We start from the raw sequence: 20,219 nt of genomic DNA, 5'->3' as shown, positions 1-20,219 counted from the left end.
GCAAATTGTAAGGATTGATTGACTGAATGGCCAACGTACCAATAATAATAATAGCTATACTTGTGTCCAAATTCTATAACAAAAATTATCTCGAGAATAGACTAGAGGTTAACAGAAGTCACAAATCTGGTAAAAAAAATTAATTATTATTGCTGGTATGATGCATGCATGCAGGGAACGTGAATATTTGTACAAAACAATATAATAATATTATTGATGAGTGACTGATCAAAAATCCGCTGACAAAATAAATATATAAACAATAAAACAGGAAGGGTGAAGTTCTGACAATAAAAACGATACTAAAACAGTGATTTAATTTTTACATAAAGTGAGTTTTCCTATTGCCCGTACACTGGGTAGGTGGGCATACTCCCACACCGTTGCCACACGGGAGGTGAGTGATGAATACCGAGTTCATTTGACAGAAGTGGCTGCGCAGTGTGCTGCACGGCATGGGTTGCTAATGGAGACGGGATGGTCATCTGTCGCTGTGATTGTGAATGTGAAGGCCCACCAGTGACACTCACGGTTGCATGTGCCATTGGCCTATGAATTTGTGCAGCTGAATCACTACTGGTTCTTGTAAGTGGTGGAGGTCTCACTGCAATACCAGCTGGTAGGCCACTATGCGATGTTGGCGGCAGGTAAGGTGGGCTGTGTGTCTCTGTTTCAGAATTGCTGTAATCCGAGTCACATGTCTGTAGGATGAAAAAACATGGTGAACGGAGTTCGGTGTACATGGGCTATAATTCTAGTGTATCTGCTAAAATTAATGATTAAAACACCATACGCAAACCACTTACAGGTGTCATGCAGGTTGAAGGCATCCTGTAATTGGTAAATGCAGGGAATTCTGAGATAGAAGCTTCCGTCTTCACATTAAAACATGGCGAGTAAGGTCCAGGCAGTCCATAGCCATCTCCATAGATAGGAAATTGAGCCAATTCATCCCCTTGCATACTCTGCATGGCTCTTGTTTGGTGGAGGACAGAAACCAAGTCTTGAATGTAGGTACATGCTAATCTGAGTGTGTCAATCTTGGAGAGCTTCCTATTTGATGGATAGGTTGGCACAAGTTCTCTTAGTTCATCAAATGCAGAGTTCACGGTATGCATCCTCTTTCTCTCTCGGCTGTTCGCTTGCAGCCTCTTGCTTCTGGATTCCACAACTATAGGAAAGTCTCCTGTATCGTTTTCATCGCTACCTTCGTCTGAGCTGGAGCAACTGCCACTGGGACTCTTGCTGTTTTGGTAAGGCACATGCCTATTCCTAGCACGCTTCTTAGAGAGTGAATCTTGGGTTGGAGATTTAGGTGAGTTTTCTCTCTTGTAAGAGCTTGCAGTGGAGGAAGGAGTCTGCACCAGGGTACTGGTAGGCTGCTGGACCATGCCGTTTGATGTAGGTGATTCTGCCATCTTAGTTATCATTGCTAAAGCACACTTGGCATGTGTAAGAGCACTGGCTGCAATAGTAATATGACTGGATGAAGCGCTTGTTTCTCAAGTGATCTACTCGTTCTGTTCTAGCGGGCCATTATATACACCTCAGAAGCCAAAGGAATGCTTTGATGTGTCATTTACACGTTACTAGAGGTAATGATATTCATTGTGCATTCCTGTGGGTTTGTGCGTGCTCGCCGCTTGACAGACTGATAATTACTTTAAAATTATTAAAAATAAATAATTATAAAAAGATTAAAAAACTTCTACCATAAATATTAGTCACATAAACTATTAGTCACATAAACTGAGAGAGTAGTACAGTACTAATACTTGTGCACTTGAGATGTTCCCTGCAAACACAAGACCATTCTTAAACACCAAGTACATACACTTCACATCATTCCATCTTTTGAGTGCAGTTTTTAATGACATAATTGACAGACATAATCACTTCTGCTGAACATGCAAATATGGGCATCACTTGAGTAGCAGTTCAATAGAGTACATGCGAACTTCCACCATTGACAAGTGATGAGCTGTAATGTTATGCTGTACGCTTTAGAAACATTCTAGCCTCCCCGGGACCACAACACATACATACCATGCACACTAGCATGTAAGGTTATACCCTTGAAATCCAGTACAGTGTTTGGCAGGGCAATTTGATTTGAACAGTTTGGTCTATGGAACATATCATACACGCATGACTGCATCTTCTCAAGCCTAGCTTAATTATTGTCACGATACAGACAATTATGATTGCTTACCTTTAATTTTTTGTTTCTTAAGAGTTGAGAGATGAACGCTCACCATCTGCACAAAATGTGGCAGACAAGACTTATACATGTGGTATAGTCAAAGCCAGGCTGCCTTGAAAAATAGTGTATTATTAGAATATTTTGCGAGCATCTAACACATGCAAACTTTGGTTACTTTGCAAAAACAAAATCGCAAAACCTACTGATCCTTGCCAGAGCGCAAAAGTTAAATGGCAAAGGGTAAATTTTGCTGCTGACTCATTGCAAAGGTAGTGATAGAAATTGGACTTCTGATGAAGCCTTATTCTAATTGGTGAAAATGGTTAATTGGTCTGGCTACCTGGATAGTGTTAAGTGACTTATATTAAAACAGATAGGTCAGCACAAAAAACTGATTGTTCAAGTAGAAGCCACAGGTCTCACTATACCTAAGAGTGTTAACAAGAACTCTAATTAGCACTCTTGCTAATCATACACCAAAATGAAAAACTGAGTCCTCTTTTCAAAAGGAAATGGGCTAAAAAGATGATGAATTAGTCCTCCATCCTTAAAGTAGAGCTACCGCGGTAAATGATCCAGGATTATTTTGTGAAAGGTTATTTGGCTCCTTAAATTTAGCTAAGTAAAAGTCTCATGTAGCTTCGAGCACAAATGTAGCCAGATTCTATTTTTCTATGCTTTCATTCGTTTGCAGCAACAAGCTCAGTCGGCCAGCATATCACATATAATAGTGTACACTTACATTGCACAACAATACCTAGTAATGGCCGAGCCTCCATATCATCAATGTCACTCTCTGCAGTATAAAAAACATTATAGAACCACACATCAAGTATGCGTGCTACAAGCAGTCCATGAACACGGTTATTTGTAGGAATTTAAGGCACTACAACTCTATATCCTTGGGGACTTGAATACCGTGATTTCATAACTATTGACACTCGATTAAAGGCAAAGCCCACTAACATTCCACTAGGGTATATAGTACAACTTCAGCATACCAGCATTCTCCTTCATAGCTAGCTCCATTGAGTCATACAGCCTAAGGTTGGAAATAGACGCCTTCTTCAGGATATGCCCCACATGAACCTGCAAAACAACACAAACAAGGAATCATTATTTTATTGTTTGTATGTGTTAAGCAAGAAGCCACTCACAGGCATAGCAATGCTGCAAGTTACTATGAATCACAAACAAACAGGATAAGAATTAACATTTAACATTTACAATTTATTAACTACATGTATATACTAAATGTTCATCATGACACCAACAAAAAAGTGATTGCTACTGAAATTCTCCAACATACTCATGGGTAAAAATACTTCCTACAATACTTATGGTACACTTTTAATATACCCCCCCCCCCCCCTCCCCCCCGATGATAACAAGAAGATATATACACCACTGGACATACTGATATACATGTATAAAGGGTCGATCATAAAATCTAAACTATAGCCATTTCACTATCCTTCCCACAATCAGTCTGCTAAATCACACACAAACAAGTTCTCGAGTAACCAATACATAGAATTTAGCAAGCATTACAGTATACCTTACTACATTAGGCCATGCCTGCATGTCCAATGTGTATAATTTTGCATATTGACCTCAAACCTTAAATCATGACTGTGATATTTGGAATCATTGTGTTCACTTTCCAGTTGAACCACTATCGTTAAAAATAAAATCGGCAAATATTTGGCACTCGAAAATTGGCGCTATATGGTAATTCTATTAGTATTATGCATTACGAGTAAACCCAATATATGCAAACCACATGATCCGTATAGAAGTCACAGTCAAAGCTAATATGCACATATTGCAGATATTCCCACCACCAATTGCCTTACCTGCATACCAGTGTCATGCTAATTCATAATGGACACAATCAGATTAGGTACACGCAAATTAAGATCAATTACATGACCTTCATACACACCTGGGGGCACATGATTATATAATATGCTTTATAGCCACAATCACAAAACATGCCAACCCAATTTAGCATGTCTTGAGCATATATATTATACACAACATGTACATGCATGTGCATAATAATTATGCCTCGGTGCGCCAAGCGAGGTATACGGTTAGTGTGTTTGTGAGTGTGTGTCTTTGAACTCAAATATCAATGAAATGCAAGTGTATATAAGAGTTTCTATAGGCTTCTAGCCACATTTCAATTGAATTTTGCAAAATAATTATGCTTGGTTCTCGAGTTATGCCTAGTCTTGCTTACTTGGGAATACGATTGCAGCCTTTTCAGAATAGTGCGTAGCAAAACTTGTTTGTGTCGCTACTTAATAATAAGTTTGTGAACCCTTAATTAGCATTCTTTTTAGCAACACTCATGGTCGATCATTTAGTGTAAAAATGTATAAAATTGTACATGTGCTAATTATGGTTGTACATGTGTGTATTTATAGCCAGTAGATTAGATTGGTACCTCCACGTCACACAGATTGAAATGTTGTGGTCTCTTAATTAGATCGTAGGAACACACTTACGGAGGATTTCAGGTTGGTTGGCAAAAAGTTGAGGTGCAGTCAACCATGACCACTAATTGCATTAGTGAAGTAAAACATACATGTTTGTACAGTGTGTGAACGAGATGGTCAAGGATGGCTGCACTTCAACTTTTGCAAACCAACCTGAAATCTTCTGTATACGTCTATAGCAAATGCAAAAAGGTGGCTATCTCTTTAATAGCCTCCTATAGCATAACTGTGAGCTATTTACACTGTCGGCCTCCCAAAAGTACATAATTATTATTACCACAATGACTGCATGTACAAAGTCATGTATCTCTGCATACAATCATACTACCAATACAACCACTAACAACAACTTATTCCAAATCGGGCTAGAGACACAAAGAGAAGACCTACTCTCTAGAGGGTATTCCAAACAAAGCTAAAAGTAACATAGCGGGAGTTTCTAGCAACTGAAAAGGAGTGGTTGTGTACAGCAATCCTTACATGTCCCACGCTGAGAGGTAATAATCCAATTAGCACATAAAAGACATGCAGGGACCTGAGTCTGAGAAAGGCTCTCAAGAGAATAACCCAGCTAACCACATAAAAGGACTTAATTAATTACATCACAATGTACTCCCACTAAAGGTGAGAGTTTACAGCATGAACCCACTGTACCTGCAGAATAATTACATTGCATGGCCAATATGATCGACTGACCAATACCATATCATCTTTTTAATGATTAAATCAGGAAGAAGCATCTGTGGGAACTAACCAACACAGCAGAGGAGGTTGGTCATGACTCACAACGTTTTATGGAGGAAAGTGCGTGCATTGCACTGTCAATATGATTGACTATGAGGAGGTTGGTCATATCTCATAATAAGATACATAGAAAAAGTTGCTATCCTACAATACTGCAAACGATTGTAGCTATCTGTACTAGTAGTAAATAATGCCAACAATGCCCAGTGACACTAGAAGCAATGAGCCAGAAACGATAAAAATCGAGTTGTTGCACTTCCCCTTGTTTCTTTGACTCCTGTCTTGATGTTACAGAGATATACATGTACACTGATATTTTTACAACAATCGACTCATAAATTAGCAGTGTATGCTGATTATGACAGAGGAACAGGAAAATTAACCATAGTCTATACAGGTTAGCAATACAGAAACCATTGATAAGGGAAAAGTAACACTCCCTACTGCTAAATTAATCACAGTTCAGAGGTTAGCAATACGGAACCCATTGATACGGGAAAAGTAATATTCCCTTTAGTTAGGTTACAATAACAGGAACTTGATCACCACAGAAAGTTACCAGTAGCAAAACACCAGGGACTGTCCCTTCTCTACAACATTTATCTCACCACAAACTCGCCCTTTGTGGTGTGCATGCTGGCTGAAAGCCTTACACTCGTGTTAATTGCGTTGTAAACAACAAGTAGTTACTAACAATGTAAACACCTTGAGCTAATTAACGCTTACATACATGTATATTGCGGCAGTGAGGCAGCAAAGGATCAGTAACATAGCTACACTACGTACTTATATATATCCTACACCTAGCATCTCCCAAACCGTAAATCAAAGATGGCAGGGTCTGGCAGGATTAGCGGGAATAGCAATATGTACCATTTGCTGGTCGTTTAGCAGATACATGCAGACATGCATGCAATGGAAAAAGAGAATCACATATCTGAATAAGGTACGCCACACCAAATAGAAAACTGCATGTATGTAGGACATTTCAGGGATTAGATCAAGCTGGTATTGATGAGCAGGAGTTTTTAGAATTCATTTAAACAAGATACAACAAAACAGAGGAAGAGCACCACAGATGACTACTAGCCATTGTGTTATCCATGGAAGGAAGTTCCTAAATGGACTTCGAGCGATAAACAACAACAACAACATGCAGCTAGTGGACTCATAATCACAGACTTGGTAAAACAAGCTCGTACTTTAAGAATCTCAGATTAGTAAGAAATCCATTGGACGTAGCAATTAAGCTATAAGAACGGTGTTATTTAGGAATTGAGGATGTAACCATTTCTGAGCAACAGGATCTTCGTGGCGCCAAAGAATTACACATGGATTCAACTTTCTACACAACTATATAGCCAGCCAGTTGAAGCAGGATGTACTAAACGAAGACGATCGAATATTACCGTGTAACCCTGACGTGCATGGTCAAGGTCACATGCAGTATCAATCATTACATTGTACTATCATTTATTTTGTATTCTAATTTATTGACATCTGTAGATTACAGTTTGTAAGCGTCCCAAAAATTGGTTCACTCTTTATGAAGGTCACCAGTATTACTATGACAGAAACTATTCATGATAGTGCTCACATTTCAGCACCTACACCCCCAACGAGGAGTGGTACATGAATAGCAGACACAGCTGAGGATTCATGAATGTACTTTCTCTGCATACCGTAATAAGAGTTGGTCAGGCAATAGCAATTAATAATTTTGGATTGTACATCATTATATACAATGAACGGTTTCTGGAGGAACAGGTTAAATTATTGCATAGAAGTCAAGACTAGCAATGCACAACACAACATTTGCAGTAGAAGAATGTTTTGAAAACTTTTGTTGTACAGTACAAAACATTGAACCACTTCAAACTATCTATGCATGATTAAGCCCATAATTATGACAACATTACAACCGACCTGGTAACAGCGCCCTAGGACCCACCTAACAGCACTGTAATTAACCCACCACCACACACTGTTTATCCACTGAATATTATGCTAACAATTAAGCTTTTTGATAGGCCTATACCTACAATCATCATTCAAAAAGTGGCTGGAAGAATTGCTAACAGGCTAATTACTACTAAATCAATCATGACACACTAAGTTGGGTCGAACCGTGGGTTTCCGTGAACTGGTGGACCATGTAGATCAGGTGTAGTGAGTGATCACAATGGCAATGCATTCTATTCCCACTCATCATTACTACAGACATTCTTGAGGGGGACAAGCAGCCATGCAATAACATGACAGCCACACAAATGTGAATAGAACCCACCCCTAATCTGTTACAGACCTCTACACACTTACATGTGAGTAAATATAGAGACAAAAACAAGCACACATTAAGTGGTATCAGTGGTGTTCCTAAAAGTGTATGGCTCTCAGTTACATGGTGGTTACACAGTGTCACGATTGTGATGAATGCAAGCTCAATGTACAAACTTGACCTTGTTCAGGTGCTAAATAACTGACAGCACATTATAATGTTTCTTGAAAGTAAGCGAGCAAACAATTTGAGTGCTTAAAGCCCACATACATGTACATGTAGGAACCCCAATGGTATACTTATGATCAATGATTTTAAACTGTGTGTAAATTACATTGTACACATGCGCGCCAATAGGGCTTAATTGATGGAGAGGTCAATAATTTTGTTTGTGTGTTCATCAAGCTACTGAGTATACCCACAGAAATCTAAAGTGGCCAAGACTATGGGGCCAATGCAGTATCAGCTTACTCACTTGTAAGGCACATAGCCCAGTGGCTCCATGCCACAGACATGTGCCAAACTGACCTCACAGTTTATACACACATTCCAAATTGACCACTTAGAAGCACAAACAACCACTAAAGTCAAGTGGATACTCCACTAATTAAGACCAAGTTTGTCTAGCAGACAATTAGGGCTTATCAGGGCTACACTGTCACACCATTAGTGAATGTCTGGTGTCTTTGTTGTGTGGTGCAAAGTCCACACAAGATAACCATTGGTTCACACACTCTGACCACATGCACAAGTTGGATGGATATAATTACCCACTATGGGCACTTACTGTACTCTTAACCACACTCTTAACAAGGAGCAAATAATAAAATTTGAAGGCAAAGATTGTGGAGATTCATTCGATCAATAGCTGCATAAAGTACACAACCCACTCTTCAGACCACCTACTTTACCTGACTTTACAGCCGCACTGAATCAAATTAACACTCCCTATTTACCCAGAGCTGGCTATATGAATATCTAGCCACTGCTCTTTTGAATGGGATAGGGCTATAGCACTGTATGCTCGAAGTGTACTACTGTCAGGTCAATAGAAAACATGACTGCATTCTGCACATTCTTCTAACCTCTTCCTCTTAAACAAGTATGAAAGGTATATAAATCTCACTTGCGACAGGGCAAAACAAGCTCACATACACTGCACATTGCTGTGCATAGATAGGCAAGCAGACCACAGCCCACGTGGGGTTTGCCAAGGTGTCATACGGCGGGGGGGGGGGGGGGGGGGGGAAGGGGGATACCTCCAACCCTCCCCCTCCCCCCCCTAAAATTTGCATTTAGATACTAAGTTGGGGTTTAATTCAAACATACATGTCAAACATAATTATGACACAATGTTATAGTGAAATTACAAATTGTTCATCTACAATTTTCAGCAAAGGGAGGGTGTCACCAACACAATGTGCTCTGTCGTTGATCTACTTCAGGCACGATGTACTATTAATAGCTAAATTTAGGATAGGCATATAACAACAAAAAATACATGCCATGATTCTACTACATGTAGCACACTCAGGGAGTCAAGCCGACTGGCATACTGCACCTGTATGGCCCAAAGGCAATGGGCTTTCACTATGTGATCAGCAGTGGTGACAAACCATAGCTGAAAACATGCATAAAACTATGAGTTTTGCATGTATGAAAAAAGCAGACAAAACAGCAATATGATTTTACTGACAACACTTAAGGTGATAGTGAAAACTAGCTGATTGCAACCACCTATAGCATAAAAAAGAGGATGAAAGGAATGACAAACTCAGTTGGGTCCTGGTTCACAGATACATCCCAGAAATACATACTAGGGGGTGGATACTACATGTTACATGTAACTATAGACAGGACATAAGGTTAGATCACTTTCTGAAGTTATTATTTACTATGATCTGGGGAAAAGGTCATCCCCCACACAACACTTGGCAAGAGATCTGCTAACACAGCAGGAAGTCGACTAGGATAAACAAATTGATGTAGGCATACTTGCTTATGCACTAACACTCTGCACAGACAGATCTACAACAGAGGGTGCAATGGATACTAGAAACAAAATACCAGCAGATTCATAATAATTATTCTTGTACATTAAGTCGGAATACATGACACACCTAGAAAGCATGCTGCATATAATTGTAGTTCAAGCTAAAAAGCATGTGTGCCTGATTAATGCGTATAATTATTGTGCAAATATTATATAAACTTACAAATGTTTTTTTGCATATCTAAACACGCCACACAATGCCTGCGACCAAAGAAGACTTCAAAAAGTTTAACGGAATGTGATAGAGTAGATGAACACAATGACTCAGAAGCAAGCTATGTACTACAAAGCACACGTAGTAGGATGTTGACTACTTACTTCAGCTTTGGAGAGCACACTATTACGCACAATACAATATGGTGCAACCACAACTGTGTAGAAAAGAAGGAACACCAAGGTGTTGACTGCACAATCCCATTTATAAGGTTTAAAGAATCCACCACAAAATACACATGAAAACAAGCAACATGACAGTGATAAAAACATTCAATGCATTCAAGTCTGTGGCAAGTGCCAGAAACGAACAGGCAGCAGTAAACAGACATTCATTTTCAAGCTACATCATAAAAATTATGCCTGTATATATAATTACATGTACATGCAGTCATGTATTTGCATGTACATGTTATGAACCTTTAAAAACTCTCCGCCAATAATTATTATCAAACAAGACATTATGATTGTGAACAAATAAAAAATAAGATGTTGCTTACAGAGCATAATTTATCATCTCACCTGAGGGCTGACCACACAAACAGTGATTCTCTCTTTCTCAAGGTCTGAGCAAGTCCCTCTAAGCTCCTAATGAAAAGGATTAGTGGGTAAGAAAAACAGTGTGGTTTCTGTAGTTGACCACCAGTACAATGCTAGATTGGTCTAGATATTTCCCACACTAATACCTACAGCAGACAAGTAAGCCATAGACTGAGTAGCAGAGGAGGTTGATCACATAATTAACATACGAAAATAACCCGCTATACAGTATGTTGTGCTGCCAGGTTTAAATCAAACCCAAACCGTGACCAATTTCCTGTGTTGCAGTATAGTATATGTAACACATTACTTCTAGAGCTATAGTTCCAATGAAGTACTACTATAATGTTTTGCAAGTGAAAAAACACTTTGATGAGCCAAATGACATTTTGCTTTTTGCGATCTGGCAAGGATCCTGATGTCATACATGTACAAGTAACTGGTCTAGGTCATCGTGATCGTTTTTTTGCTTAAACATGTTTGATACTTGCAAAACATTGTAGTAACACGGTATGTGTATTTCTACAAATACGTGTAAAGACACAGGTACATGTATACATGGCCATATTTTGGCATCGGAAAAGGAAATACAAGCTATAGTGTTTCAACTGCACCTGTATGATGGTGAAATCAATCTCAGGCATTGCAGTGCAGTCAAGGATCACACTTCGTGTCCTTTGTCCTGTAGGGTTAATCAAGTCACATGCAGGACAGGATTTCATTTACATGAAAATTATCCGACACCGGCTCATATGAGTTCCACATAACAAAGCAGTAGTACAAATACGGCATGTTTTTAGCCAATGAGTGCAGGGTGTCATACAAGGGGGAAAGGGGATATCTCCTCTTGGTTCAAATTCACCCCCAAATTTGGATTCAGGTTAGTTAGTTGTATGCTGATGAGAATGAAGGTAACACTCCAAAACCCACCAGAATTCACCTAATCATCAAACAACATTCTCCAGGGGAGGGGGCTCGCCCCTGGGTTCCCTAGCCGCGACACACTCCACGGCCTTATTCCCCCCTCTACTTCAAATTTTGTATGACACCCTGGTCAGTGTCACACTTAGAAACCACCCTTCCTTCTGACAATAATTACAGTCATGCATAGAAAAGTGTGCTTACTTTCTGGATTATCTTTGCTCAAAGTGACTTCAGCATTGATTCTGCTAATGATGTGCTCTACTCCTGGGAATGTCCACCCCCCATTGAACTTCATGAAAATATGCGAGCCCTCTATCCACATCTAGAATGGAATTTTGTGAGGGTGTGTGTAAAAAGAATAATTATGTGCATGACTGTGTTAAATTCATTAACAACATAATTATTGAGTGCAATTATAATACATTACCGGCAGGAGCACTGATGGAGCGTCTTACTATGCATAATATTGCAGACTCAATACGTCTAACCACCTACACTTCTTAATTAAAGCATAACTTCTAGCCATGATTAATTATGACAGATAAAAACTGTACCACGTACGTAGCGTACTCCTCACGACATGGTCGTTCAGGTGACGTGCTTAAAGGAGGTGGACACTCGTTCAAGGGTCAAAGGTTATTGTTGTAGCCTTTAACTAAGCGTTACTCAAAAACTCATTTAGTTGTACATATAGAGAAATAACTTATGGTATGATCAGAGTGTTTCCAAAGGTGTGTGGCTTACTGTAGCTTATATGTAACAAGGTTTCACATGGTATGTTACTGGAGTTTGTAGAATCTTTGCAACACACCAGTAAAAGCCAGAGGAGGTTGGTCACGATTTAAACAGCGGCGAAACATGCTATGCAAACAGTGTTTGGCCTTGAATTCGCCTTCAACCCGCTGAGTCAGCACTTTTGTCATTTGTCTCTCTTGTATTACATCTCCTGTTAGCTTATGAATCTTAAAAGCTACATCAAGACAGGAGCAAGTGATTAACTTAGTTTCTAGCTCATTGCTTCGAGTATGACTATATATGCTACTCACTTTCTAGTGTGACTGGGTATTGTTAGCATCATTTGCTACTAGTATAGAGTGCTACAATCGTTTGCAGTCTTTTGGCTTTAGCTAGGATAGCTACTTTTTATGCTATTCTCCGTAGTTTCCGTATATCTTTTCTTTTTTCTCCGTTGAAATGTGACCAACCTCCTCTGAGTAAAAGTGTGGAGCGTTACACGGTCCTTATATGGATTTTGTGTACACACTGTGGTCTGTTTTACTACTTAAATGTACAATGTATGTATGAGCAATTCCCATGTTATAAGGAATGTGTTGCATAAGCTCCAGTATGTGGCTTCTATAATCATTATGGGATGCATGTTACAATTTGATATAGATTTTTCTTTGCAACAGTTATTCTAGGATTGTTCATCCATCCTACCCAATCCTACTACATTGTCCTACACCAGCCATCCTACCTTATTGAACCCCATCCTACCACAAACTTCTTCGTTCTACACTGGATTGTTCAGCCATCCTACCTTAACATACCCTACGTACATCCTACCTCATCCTATATAATTTTCAGCTTCAATTACCCTCCTGATTACCTAGAAAATGTTGGTGATGGGATCATAATGGGTTTTGGAGATAAGAATGCTGATACCGTACGTATAGCTGGTTATTTTCGACGCACAACATTTTTGAGTTGAACCTTGAAAATTTGGTTTTGTACTTCCAAGACCTCTTTATTGTAGGGGTGTGGTCATTTGAACCTCTATACTTGGAAAATAAAATCCATTAGTTTGAGCATGAACATTTAGTGCCTCGAAAATCACCGCTATACGGTACATAACATGTACAGTTGAGCCTCGGTTATCCGAATCCCGGTTATCCGAATCCTCGATTATCCGAATGCTAGAGCATAGTGCAATCTGAGCATGCGCAGTAGGAAATTGCCCACGTGGCTGGCAAAAAGCCAGCTTTTGATTATCCGAATATTTCACTTACCCGAATGGGCCCGGGGACAAAGGTGTTCGGATAACCGAGGCTCAACTGTATGCCTAATTTGGTGTCTCAAACACACAGTCATGCATGTATTAAGTGCACGCGCGACCACTATTACAATAGTATATCTTAGTAGTAAAGGCTGTATCTAACCTATATACGAGTAAGATGGCGGCGTCATACACACACTTCAAATTAGCATGCATTTAGACTTGTAGAGTATAATCAAGTACATACGTACTATATTCAAAATACATGTATACTAGGAGGATTTCTATGACAAGTGTACCTGATGCCTGGGCTTGGCGTGACGATAGAGCAGCAGAACAAGATATACAGCCACAGCGATGAGCACACCATACTGGAATGTGAGCAATAATAACCTAAACAAGTACACATGGTAAAATAGTCTTTAGTCGGTACACTAACACAGATGTATCCTCACGCACAGCCAACTAAACACCAATTGGCCATGATAGTTAAATGATGATACAGACAGGTACATTGTGCATTTCTACAGCGGGAAATTGGCTAAGCACAGCTAGTGCTTCAAACTAAGCTCCACAATAGAGCATGACCGAAGTGTGCAAAAGACTACAATACAGTATCTGGCTAGCTCACCTGGATCCCAAGAAACAGAGTGAGGGTAAAGGAAATCAGTAGCGGCAGAACATCAATGTCTGGATGAAACAGGTAAACAAAGTGCTCGATTATGTTATTGTTTCACACAGTAACACAGATGGCAGCAAGCACACAAGTAACAACAATTCCTATATTGAAATGAAACACACAGGTTTATGAACATCTGTAATTGACAAATCACAAATGCTTTAATTAGTCTAGGGGTATGGAGTTATGTGGAACCTTATGTGAGTGCCACACCCACCACAAGACATCAAAGAACACTAGGCATCAAAACAAGACCCATACTCATGGAAGTACATGCAACAATACATTTTGTCTTCAGAATCTTCCAGACTATAGTGACATCCACTACAGGCAGCACAGCTACAATAATGATGGCTGCCAGAGAGCTGGAGGGTATGTAGTGGAAGGCTGGACCCAGGAAAGCCAGAGCAAGGATAACTACCAGTCCTGCAACAGAAAATTTTGTTAAATCTCACAAACACTGAAAACTCAAAACACAAAACAATTAAGGTACATGAGAGGACGTTCCCCAATCCCATTAAGCACCGAGATGCTTAATGCCTCTCGGCATGTTTTGCTTTGCTCAAAAATTTTTAAGTGTATAAGAGGTCATTAGTTTGCTTTGTATATATAATGTACGAAAAGAATGTTTGTTTTTGCAATGAAAGCGCAGTGCTGATAGTGGAGGAGCCAAAGTTTTATGGCAAGAAGCTACAGTACTAGCACACTATTATTAAATACACACATGTACGGTTTACTGTTACAATTTAATGACACATGGGGAGGAACGATCGAACGATTCTGGGCAGCCTTCACTGCACTGTAAGTAAAATTAGCCATAACTCGAGAAAGTAGTGAAAATCCACGAATCAAAATCCAAGAGAACGTGGCTTGAAGCCTAAAGAAACTGTTAGTTTTCGTCGCATTACAACTGGAATAGACACACACACACACACACAGCTACCTTTACCGTATACCTCGTGCGGCTATGTCTCGAGGCATAATAGTGTCCAAACACTTTAAACTTATAGCAGTCTTGTTTGCTTACATATTATACAAACCACAAAATGTGTACGGGGTTGGGGGCTAAATATTCGATAAATATTGTACCAATTTACCAGTGACTATCCCTGCAGCCGGAGTTTTGACACCACTTTGTGCGTTGACTGCCGTTCTAGAAAAATGTACAGTTGAACATACATAAAGGATATATTTTCGAGCATAACTGAAGTAATAATATTTACTACCTGGAAAAGCTTCCAGTTACAGGATACGAACCAACAAAGGAGCTGGCTAAATTAGACAATCCTGAATGGGTAAAGATAGTCATAGTAAGAAGTTGAAAAAAGGAATGCACGCACACAACTACACGGTAAGAATCATTAAACAAACATGCACTAAACTTACCTAGGGCAACTAGCTCTTGGCTGGAGTCCACTTTGTAGCCATTCTTGCGTGCTAAAAAACGATAGATAAACATGGTGGTGCTAGCTAATAATAACAACACATACCAAACGCTTTAACAATGGCAATACTCTCAAGAAAACTGATGAGAGGTACCACAACAATTGAGAAGCTCAGCGTCTACAGTGTAAATAAACAGGGATATCAATAAACGGTGATTTTAAAACACAAGACAGGGTGAAAAAAGCTAAAAGAAAATACAGAATGCTTTAATGAATGCATATACGTGTAAAAAACAAACACGCTACGTGATCGTTAGCTGACGTTACGTAACATCCTATATACTTACAGAGCATGTTTGAGAAGTTATGTCAGGAGCGGTGAAGTTTGGCAGTGAAGACTTGTCTTCAGTTATTAAAGTGATAACGTTGTTCTTTTCGAACCACGGTTGCAGAGTCAGACTATAGCCGATCAGAGCAGCAGAGAACACCACAACAGCATTGCGAGCTAGAGGGAGTGGCAAACAATAAGTTAGGTTGCTATATACTAGTTAACGTAAACAACGCAAAAGCCAACCAACTGGTAAACCAGCAGAGAGGAAGGGCTAAACAAAATAAATGGCATCAGTTGCAAACAGTTTTTAACATACATTATCGTATGATGTACGATAATGTACAACAGCGTATAAGTAATAGCACGTCGTCAAGCGAGTAATTGTATAGCGACTTGTTTTCGAACAACGGCCGCGACTAAAAATGTTATGAAACGTCATAACTATATATATACTCGTGTAATAAGGAATAATAGCACTCATAACAAGCACAAATAGCACTTTGTTCTATAAGAAAAATCGGCCTGGAAACGAGGCTACTTAGGAATGCTATTGGTAGCTGCAATAGTGAGAAGAGAGCTGCATAGCTGTGCTGATGCAGCAGCCATTAATTTTACACATGGGACTTTTGGCATCAATCCATCATGGTCGATCATTTCCCACTCTTCGAGTTTTCCTGTGATTCTGCCTGCATGTACTTAATGTATCATGATATTAATGTATAAGCTATTGCTAATAGCTATGAGTGCAATATGGAGATTAATAGCACGAGTAATAAGCAATGGCAAGGCTACTAATCGCACGAGGCATAGCCGAGTGCTATTAATCCCTTGATTGCACGAGTAACCATCCTAATCGTGAATGATGAAGTTCTCTGCAGTTTTTATTAACATTTTCGGCCACGGCTGTTATTTGAAAACAATACGTTGTCATTGACAGCGTGCAATTACTTGACAGGTAATTGCACGCTGTCAATGACGACGTGCAATTACTGGACTGGATGTGATAAGGGATTACCGTATATCTTCTAATTTATCGGACACTTCTAATTACCCGGACACTCTTTTGGGCAATTTTCGTTGTTCTAATACAACGGACACTCCAGTACTTTAATATTACATTTGTTCTAAATATCCGGACAATACCTTGAAAAGTTGAGTTACCATTCATAGACTAGACGGCAAGTAAGACTTAGAGTGCTGCAGTTAGATAGCTTTGAGTAGCTAGTTTTAGATAGTTAGTGCAACTATTCAGACGTACCTTGTTCTATTAAACTTAGCTAGCTCGCATGCAGCTGCTTGCTTGTTCTAATTATTCCGGACACTTCACATGCTCTATAAAAATCTGTTCCAATTATACCCGGACAATTTCCAAAATAATTATTTTTTGCTGTCCGATAAATTAGAAGATATACGGTAATTGCTGTAACACTCTCCAGACACTAATAGCAGATTAGTATAATTAATCGTACGGTTAAGAGTGCAATACGGTATTAATAGCACGGAGCCTCTCGAATTGTAGCCTCCTCTTCCAGAAAATTGAAAAAAAATTAGTAGCTGCGGCTCAAGCATATATGGTAATTTTATACTAATAGCAGCGCAGTAACAGTACATTGATTATATACACTTAAAGCACCACCTACCTGTGCAGATAAGCCAAATAAATTTGAATGCAACTTTTTGGTACCACCGCAAATCATCTTTATGTTTCTTTTCAATCCTTTCCATGTGTGATTTGAGCAGCTACAGAAATAGGTTAGCAATGCAACAAGCTACGTAAGTTCAATTCTATGACACATTTACCTTCAAACCAATCACAACAAGCATGCAGCACACCCCCAGCACAAGGTCCCAAATTCTGAGTAAAACGGAAACATTGTTACATGCTAATTCCGAAAATACTTAAATGGCTAACTTGGTTTCAGCTATATAAGCAAAGTTGTCATGTATTGCAGATAGCACGGATCTTCCAACATTTTTTAGTCCTAACAGACTCTGCATTTAATAAAGAAGACATGTGTACATCATAAACATACACGGAACGTATACCATACCTCACGAAAATACGTCCACATATACACACCACTCCTCCAGCAGCGAAGGGAGAGGGCTAGCTACCTTAATGTTACTATTATAGACGGGTAGTAATTTTGGCGTTTTCAGATTTTTCTCTGTTTTTAGGGTACTAATTTTGGCGGATTTGTAGCAAATTCATTACCACAATATATCTCAAAAGATGTACAAGTATGGGTTTTAAGGCTGAATAGAGTCAGACACAGATGTAAAAAAAGGGCTAGCTTGCTTAGTATACTCTCAAAAGAACATTACATTATAATTATACAAAAGTACATTAGAAAACTTTTTTTAATGAGATTCAATTGCGCTTTATTATTAGCGCGTACCTAATTTAGCGTTAATTACAAATTCGCTAAAATTAGTACCCGTTTATAATAAGGTACTCTCTTTGCTAAGAACTTTTTGCAAGATGGTATTTGACTCGATAATACGCCCACCCAGAAGTTATACAATGTGGGTACTCTACTTTTTGCTGGTACCAAGAACGGACATAAAAGTGTCTCTATGTAGTTCTGCTTGCCCTTGAAGATGTAGTATGCAGGGTACAAATAATCCTTTACCACACATCTCAGAACAATGTCGACCACCCAATTTTGCAGGTTATACCTTGCTGCTACTTCCGTGGAGAAAGTACCAAAATTAATGTACTTGATACATGCAGCTCTCTAGGAATATGACCTACATACATGTATAACTTGTCCATCGTTATCTGTTGCTATAGAATACGTAAAATGTCACCATCATGCTTTACATAATGTACTTGATAGCTTGGTTGGCATCAATATGCCCAGTTTTCTCTCTTGTAAAGGTTCTTGTGCAGAAAAAGGTGGGCATTTTTTCACGAGAGTACAATACAGACGTGATAGACATTTTTAAAAGGCATAAACAAGCCCAGGACAGGTAATTGGGGTTTCACTACTGAAACGAACGAACTGTGCTGCACAATATGATTCATTCATAAGCTGTATGTAAACAGTGTACCAGATTGCATTAACTCACGGGGAAACCTACTATACCTAAAAACCGTTTCTCCGTGTACATCCATTACCCTGAATTAGTTACTCAGACAACAAACCTCAATTGCATTGTCCACCAAATCATACTCACATGCAATTGTCCTAAAGCAATAGTGATGGCAGCTGCTGAAGTAAAGCCACTGATCACAGGAACAGGTATAAATTCCACCAGAAATCCTGGATGCAATTTGAGCAACATAAACAATTCGAATGGAAAGAGTAACAACAAATCAAGTATCAAGTGTGATTGGTGAACATGTACATACATGTACAGGTAGCGAACATTAAATTGGTTTAGTGATGCCTCACCAAGGTTGAGGATGCCCACTGCAAATTGGATAGCCCCAGACAGAAAAGTAAGTGCTGTAGCACAGACAATCCGTGCCTGGATACCACCACAGCCACGAGTGGAGGACTCAGTGAGGAGGGAGACAATTGCTGTTGGACCTAGCGTTACATCTTTGCTTGTTCCAAAAAGCGTGTATATGAAGCACCCCATGAAAGCAGAATAGAGCCCGTACTGTGTGTTTGCGTAGGTATCAGCTTCTCTTATTAAAACAGGTAACACAATGCATTGCAAACCTGTGCTACAATACCCAACAGGTACATGAAATCAGTAAACCACCTATATATACTTCAAACACCAAGATTGTCATTGCAAAAAAACCAGGAAAACAACCAGTTAAACCATAGATATTGAAGGTAGTACTTCCCTTTCTATTATATCTATAGTTAAGCGAACAAACAAACCCTATTAATATTAAAGAATGGAATAGCACACGGAAATTATCTTGCAAGATTTAGTGATTGAAAGAAACTTACAGCATGAGGCAAGTTTGCAATGGATGCATACGCCAGTGCTTGAGGTACAACCATCAAACCAACAGTCAACCCTGCAACAACATCAGACACCAACCACCTAAGGCGATACCTAAGCAGCCAATTAAAGAAGGGAAACTTTTTGAGAAGCCAAGTAGCATCAAAATAACATGGAAACCACTGCAATAGCTCGTATTGGCTGTCACTGACTGGAGACCGAGGTCGTTTACTGTGAGGAAGGGTCAGTGGACATTTACTTGGGCAGCAACAGTCATAGCCTGACGGTTCAGTTCTTTTTTTGTCCAATGCCATACCTATTGGACTGCTCTCTGCTCAGATATGACTTATAGCAGCTAAAAATAAGGTGAAGGCCTGCTAAAGAGCCTCCAATGGCAACGATTTTGATAACAAGTGAGCGCTTCATTTAGAAATCAATCTACCACGCCCATAAAATCAACCTC

At 39.3% G+C, this 20,219-nt stretch overlaps 2 protein-coding genes across 3 annotated transcripts; both read right to left on the bottom strand.

The window, feature by feature from the left end:
* Positions 1 to 27: 27 nt before the first annotated feature.
* On the bottom strand, positions 28 to 1,536 carry LOC135342340 (neurogenin-3-like). The gene is made up of 2 exons (XM_064539051.1): positions 807 to 1,536; positions 28 to 701 (listed from the first exon to the last, which is right to left on the bottom strand). Exons 1-2 carry the CDS (start codon positions 1,428 to 1,430, stop codon positions 342 to 344), a joined length of 984 nt encoding a protein of 327 aa, XP_064395121.1. The 5' UTR covers positions 1,431 to 1,536; the 3' UTR covers positions 28 to 341.
* Positions 1,537 to 1,652: 116 nt separating this feature from the next.
* Positions 1,653 to 20,205, bottom strand: LOC135342338 (sodium-independent sulfate anion transporter-like). 2 transcript variants are annotated; one of them, XM_064539048.1, is made up of 21 exons: positions 19,762 to 20,205; positions 19,249 to 19,459; positions 19,031 to 19,116; positions 17,763 to 17,842; positions 17,651 to 17,705; positions 17,491 to 17,590; positions 15,867 to 16,024; positions 15,625 to 15,697; positions 15,521 to 15,571; positions 15,361 to 15,421; positions 15,232 to 15,287; positions 14,420 to 14,560; positions 14,087 to 14,145; positions 13,755 to 13,826; positions 11,661 to 11,781; positions 11,150 to 11,217; positions 10,518 to 10,583; positions 3,205 to 3,292; positions 2,946 to 2,999; positions 2,213 to 2,258; positions 1,653 to 1,795 (listed from the first exon to the last, which is right to left on the bottom strand). In XM_064539048.1, the coding sequence occupies exons 1-20, from the start codon at positions 20,068 to 20,070 to the stop codon at positions 2,230 to 2,232; spliced, it is 1,938 nt and encodes a 645-aa protein (XP_064395118.1). In that variant the 5' UTR covers positions 20,071 to 20,205; the 3' UTR covers positions 1,653 to 1,795; positions 2,213 to 2,229. The 2 variants fall into 2 exon arrangements, with proteins under 2 accessions (XP_064395118.1, XP_064395119.1); XM_064539049.1 differs by having other exon boundaries at positions 2,961 to 2,999.
* Positions 20,206 to 20,219: the final 14 nt, after the last annotated feature.

Source organism: Halichondria panicea, chromosome 10 (genome assembly GCF_963675165.1).
Source record: "Halichondria panicea chromosome 10, odHalPani1.1, whole genome shotgun sequence".
Taxonomy (NCBI): domain Eukaryota; kingdom Metazoa; phylum Porifera; class Demospongiae; order Suberitida; family Halichondriidae; genus Halichondria; species Halichondria panicea.
This window is presented reverse-complemented; position numbering and strand designations above follow the sequence as displayed.

Excerpts from the sequence above, each read along its gene's own strand:
- LOC135342340 (XM_064539051.1), bottom strand. The coding sequence starts at position 1,430 with ATGATAACTAAGATGGCAGAATCACCTACATCAAACGGCATGGTCCAG. Across the intron at positions 702-806 it reads CTTCAACCTGCATGACACCT|ACATGTGACTCGGATTACAG; the intron begins GTAAGTGGTTTG and ends TTCATCCTACAG.
- LOC135342338 (XM_064539048.1), bottom strand. The coding sequence starts at position 20,070 with ATGGCATTGGACAAAAAAAGAACTGAACCGTCAGGCTATGACTGTTGC. Across the intron at positions 14,146-14,419 it reads GAAGATTCTGAAGACAAAAT|ACATTGATGTTCTGCCGCTA; the intron begins GTATTGTTGCAT and ends TGTTTCATCCAG. Across the intron at positions 2,259-2,945 it reads ACTAGGTATTGTTGTGCAAT|ATGGTGAGCGTTCATCTCTC; the intron begins GTAAGTGTACAC and ends CATTTTGTGCAG.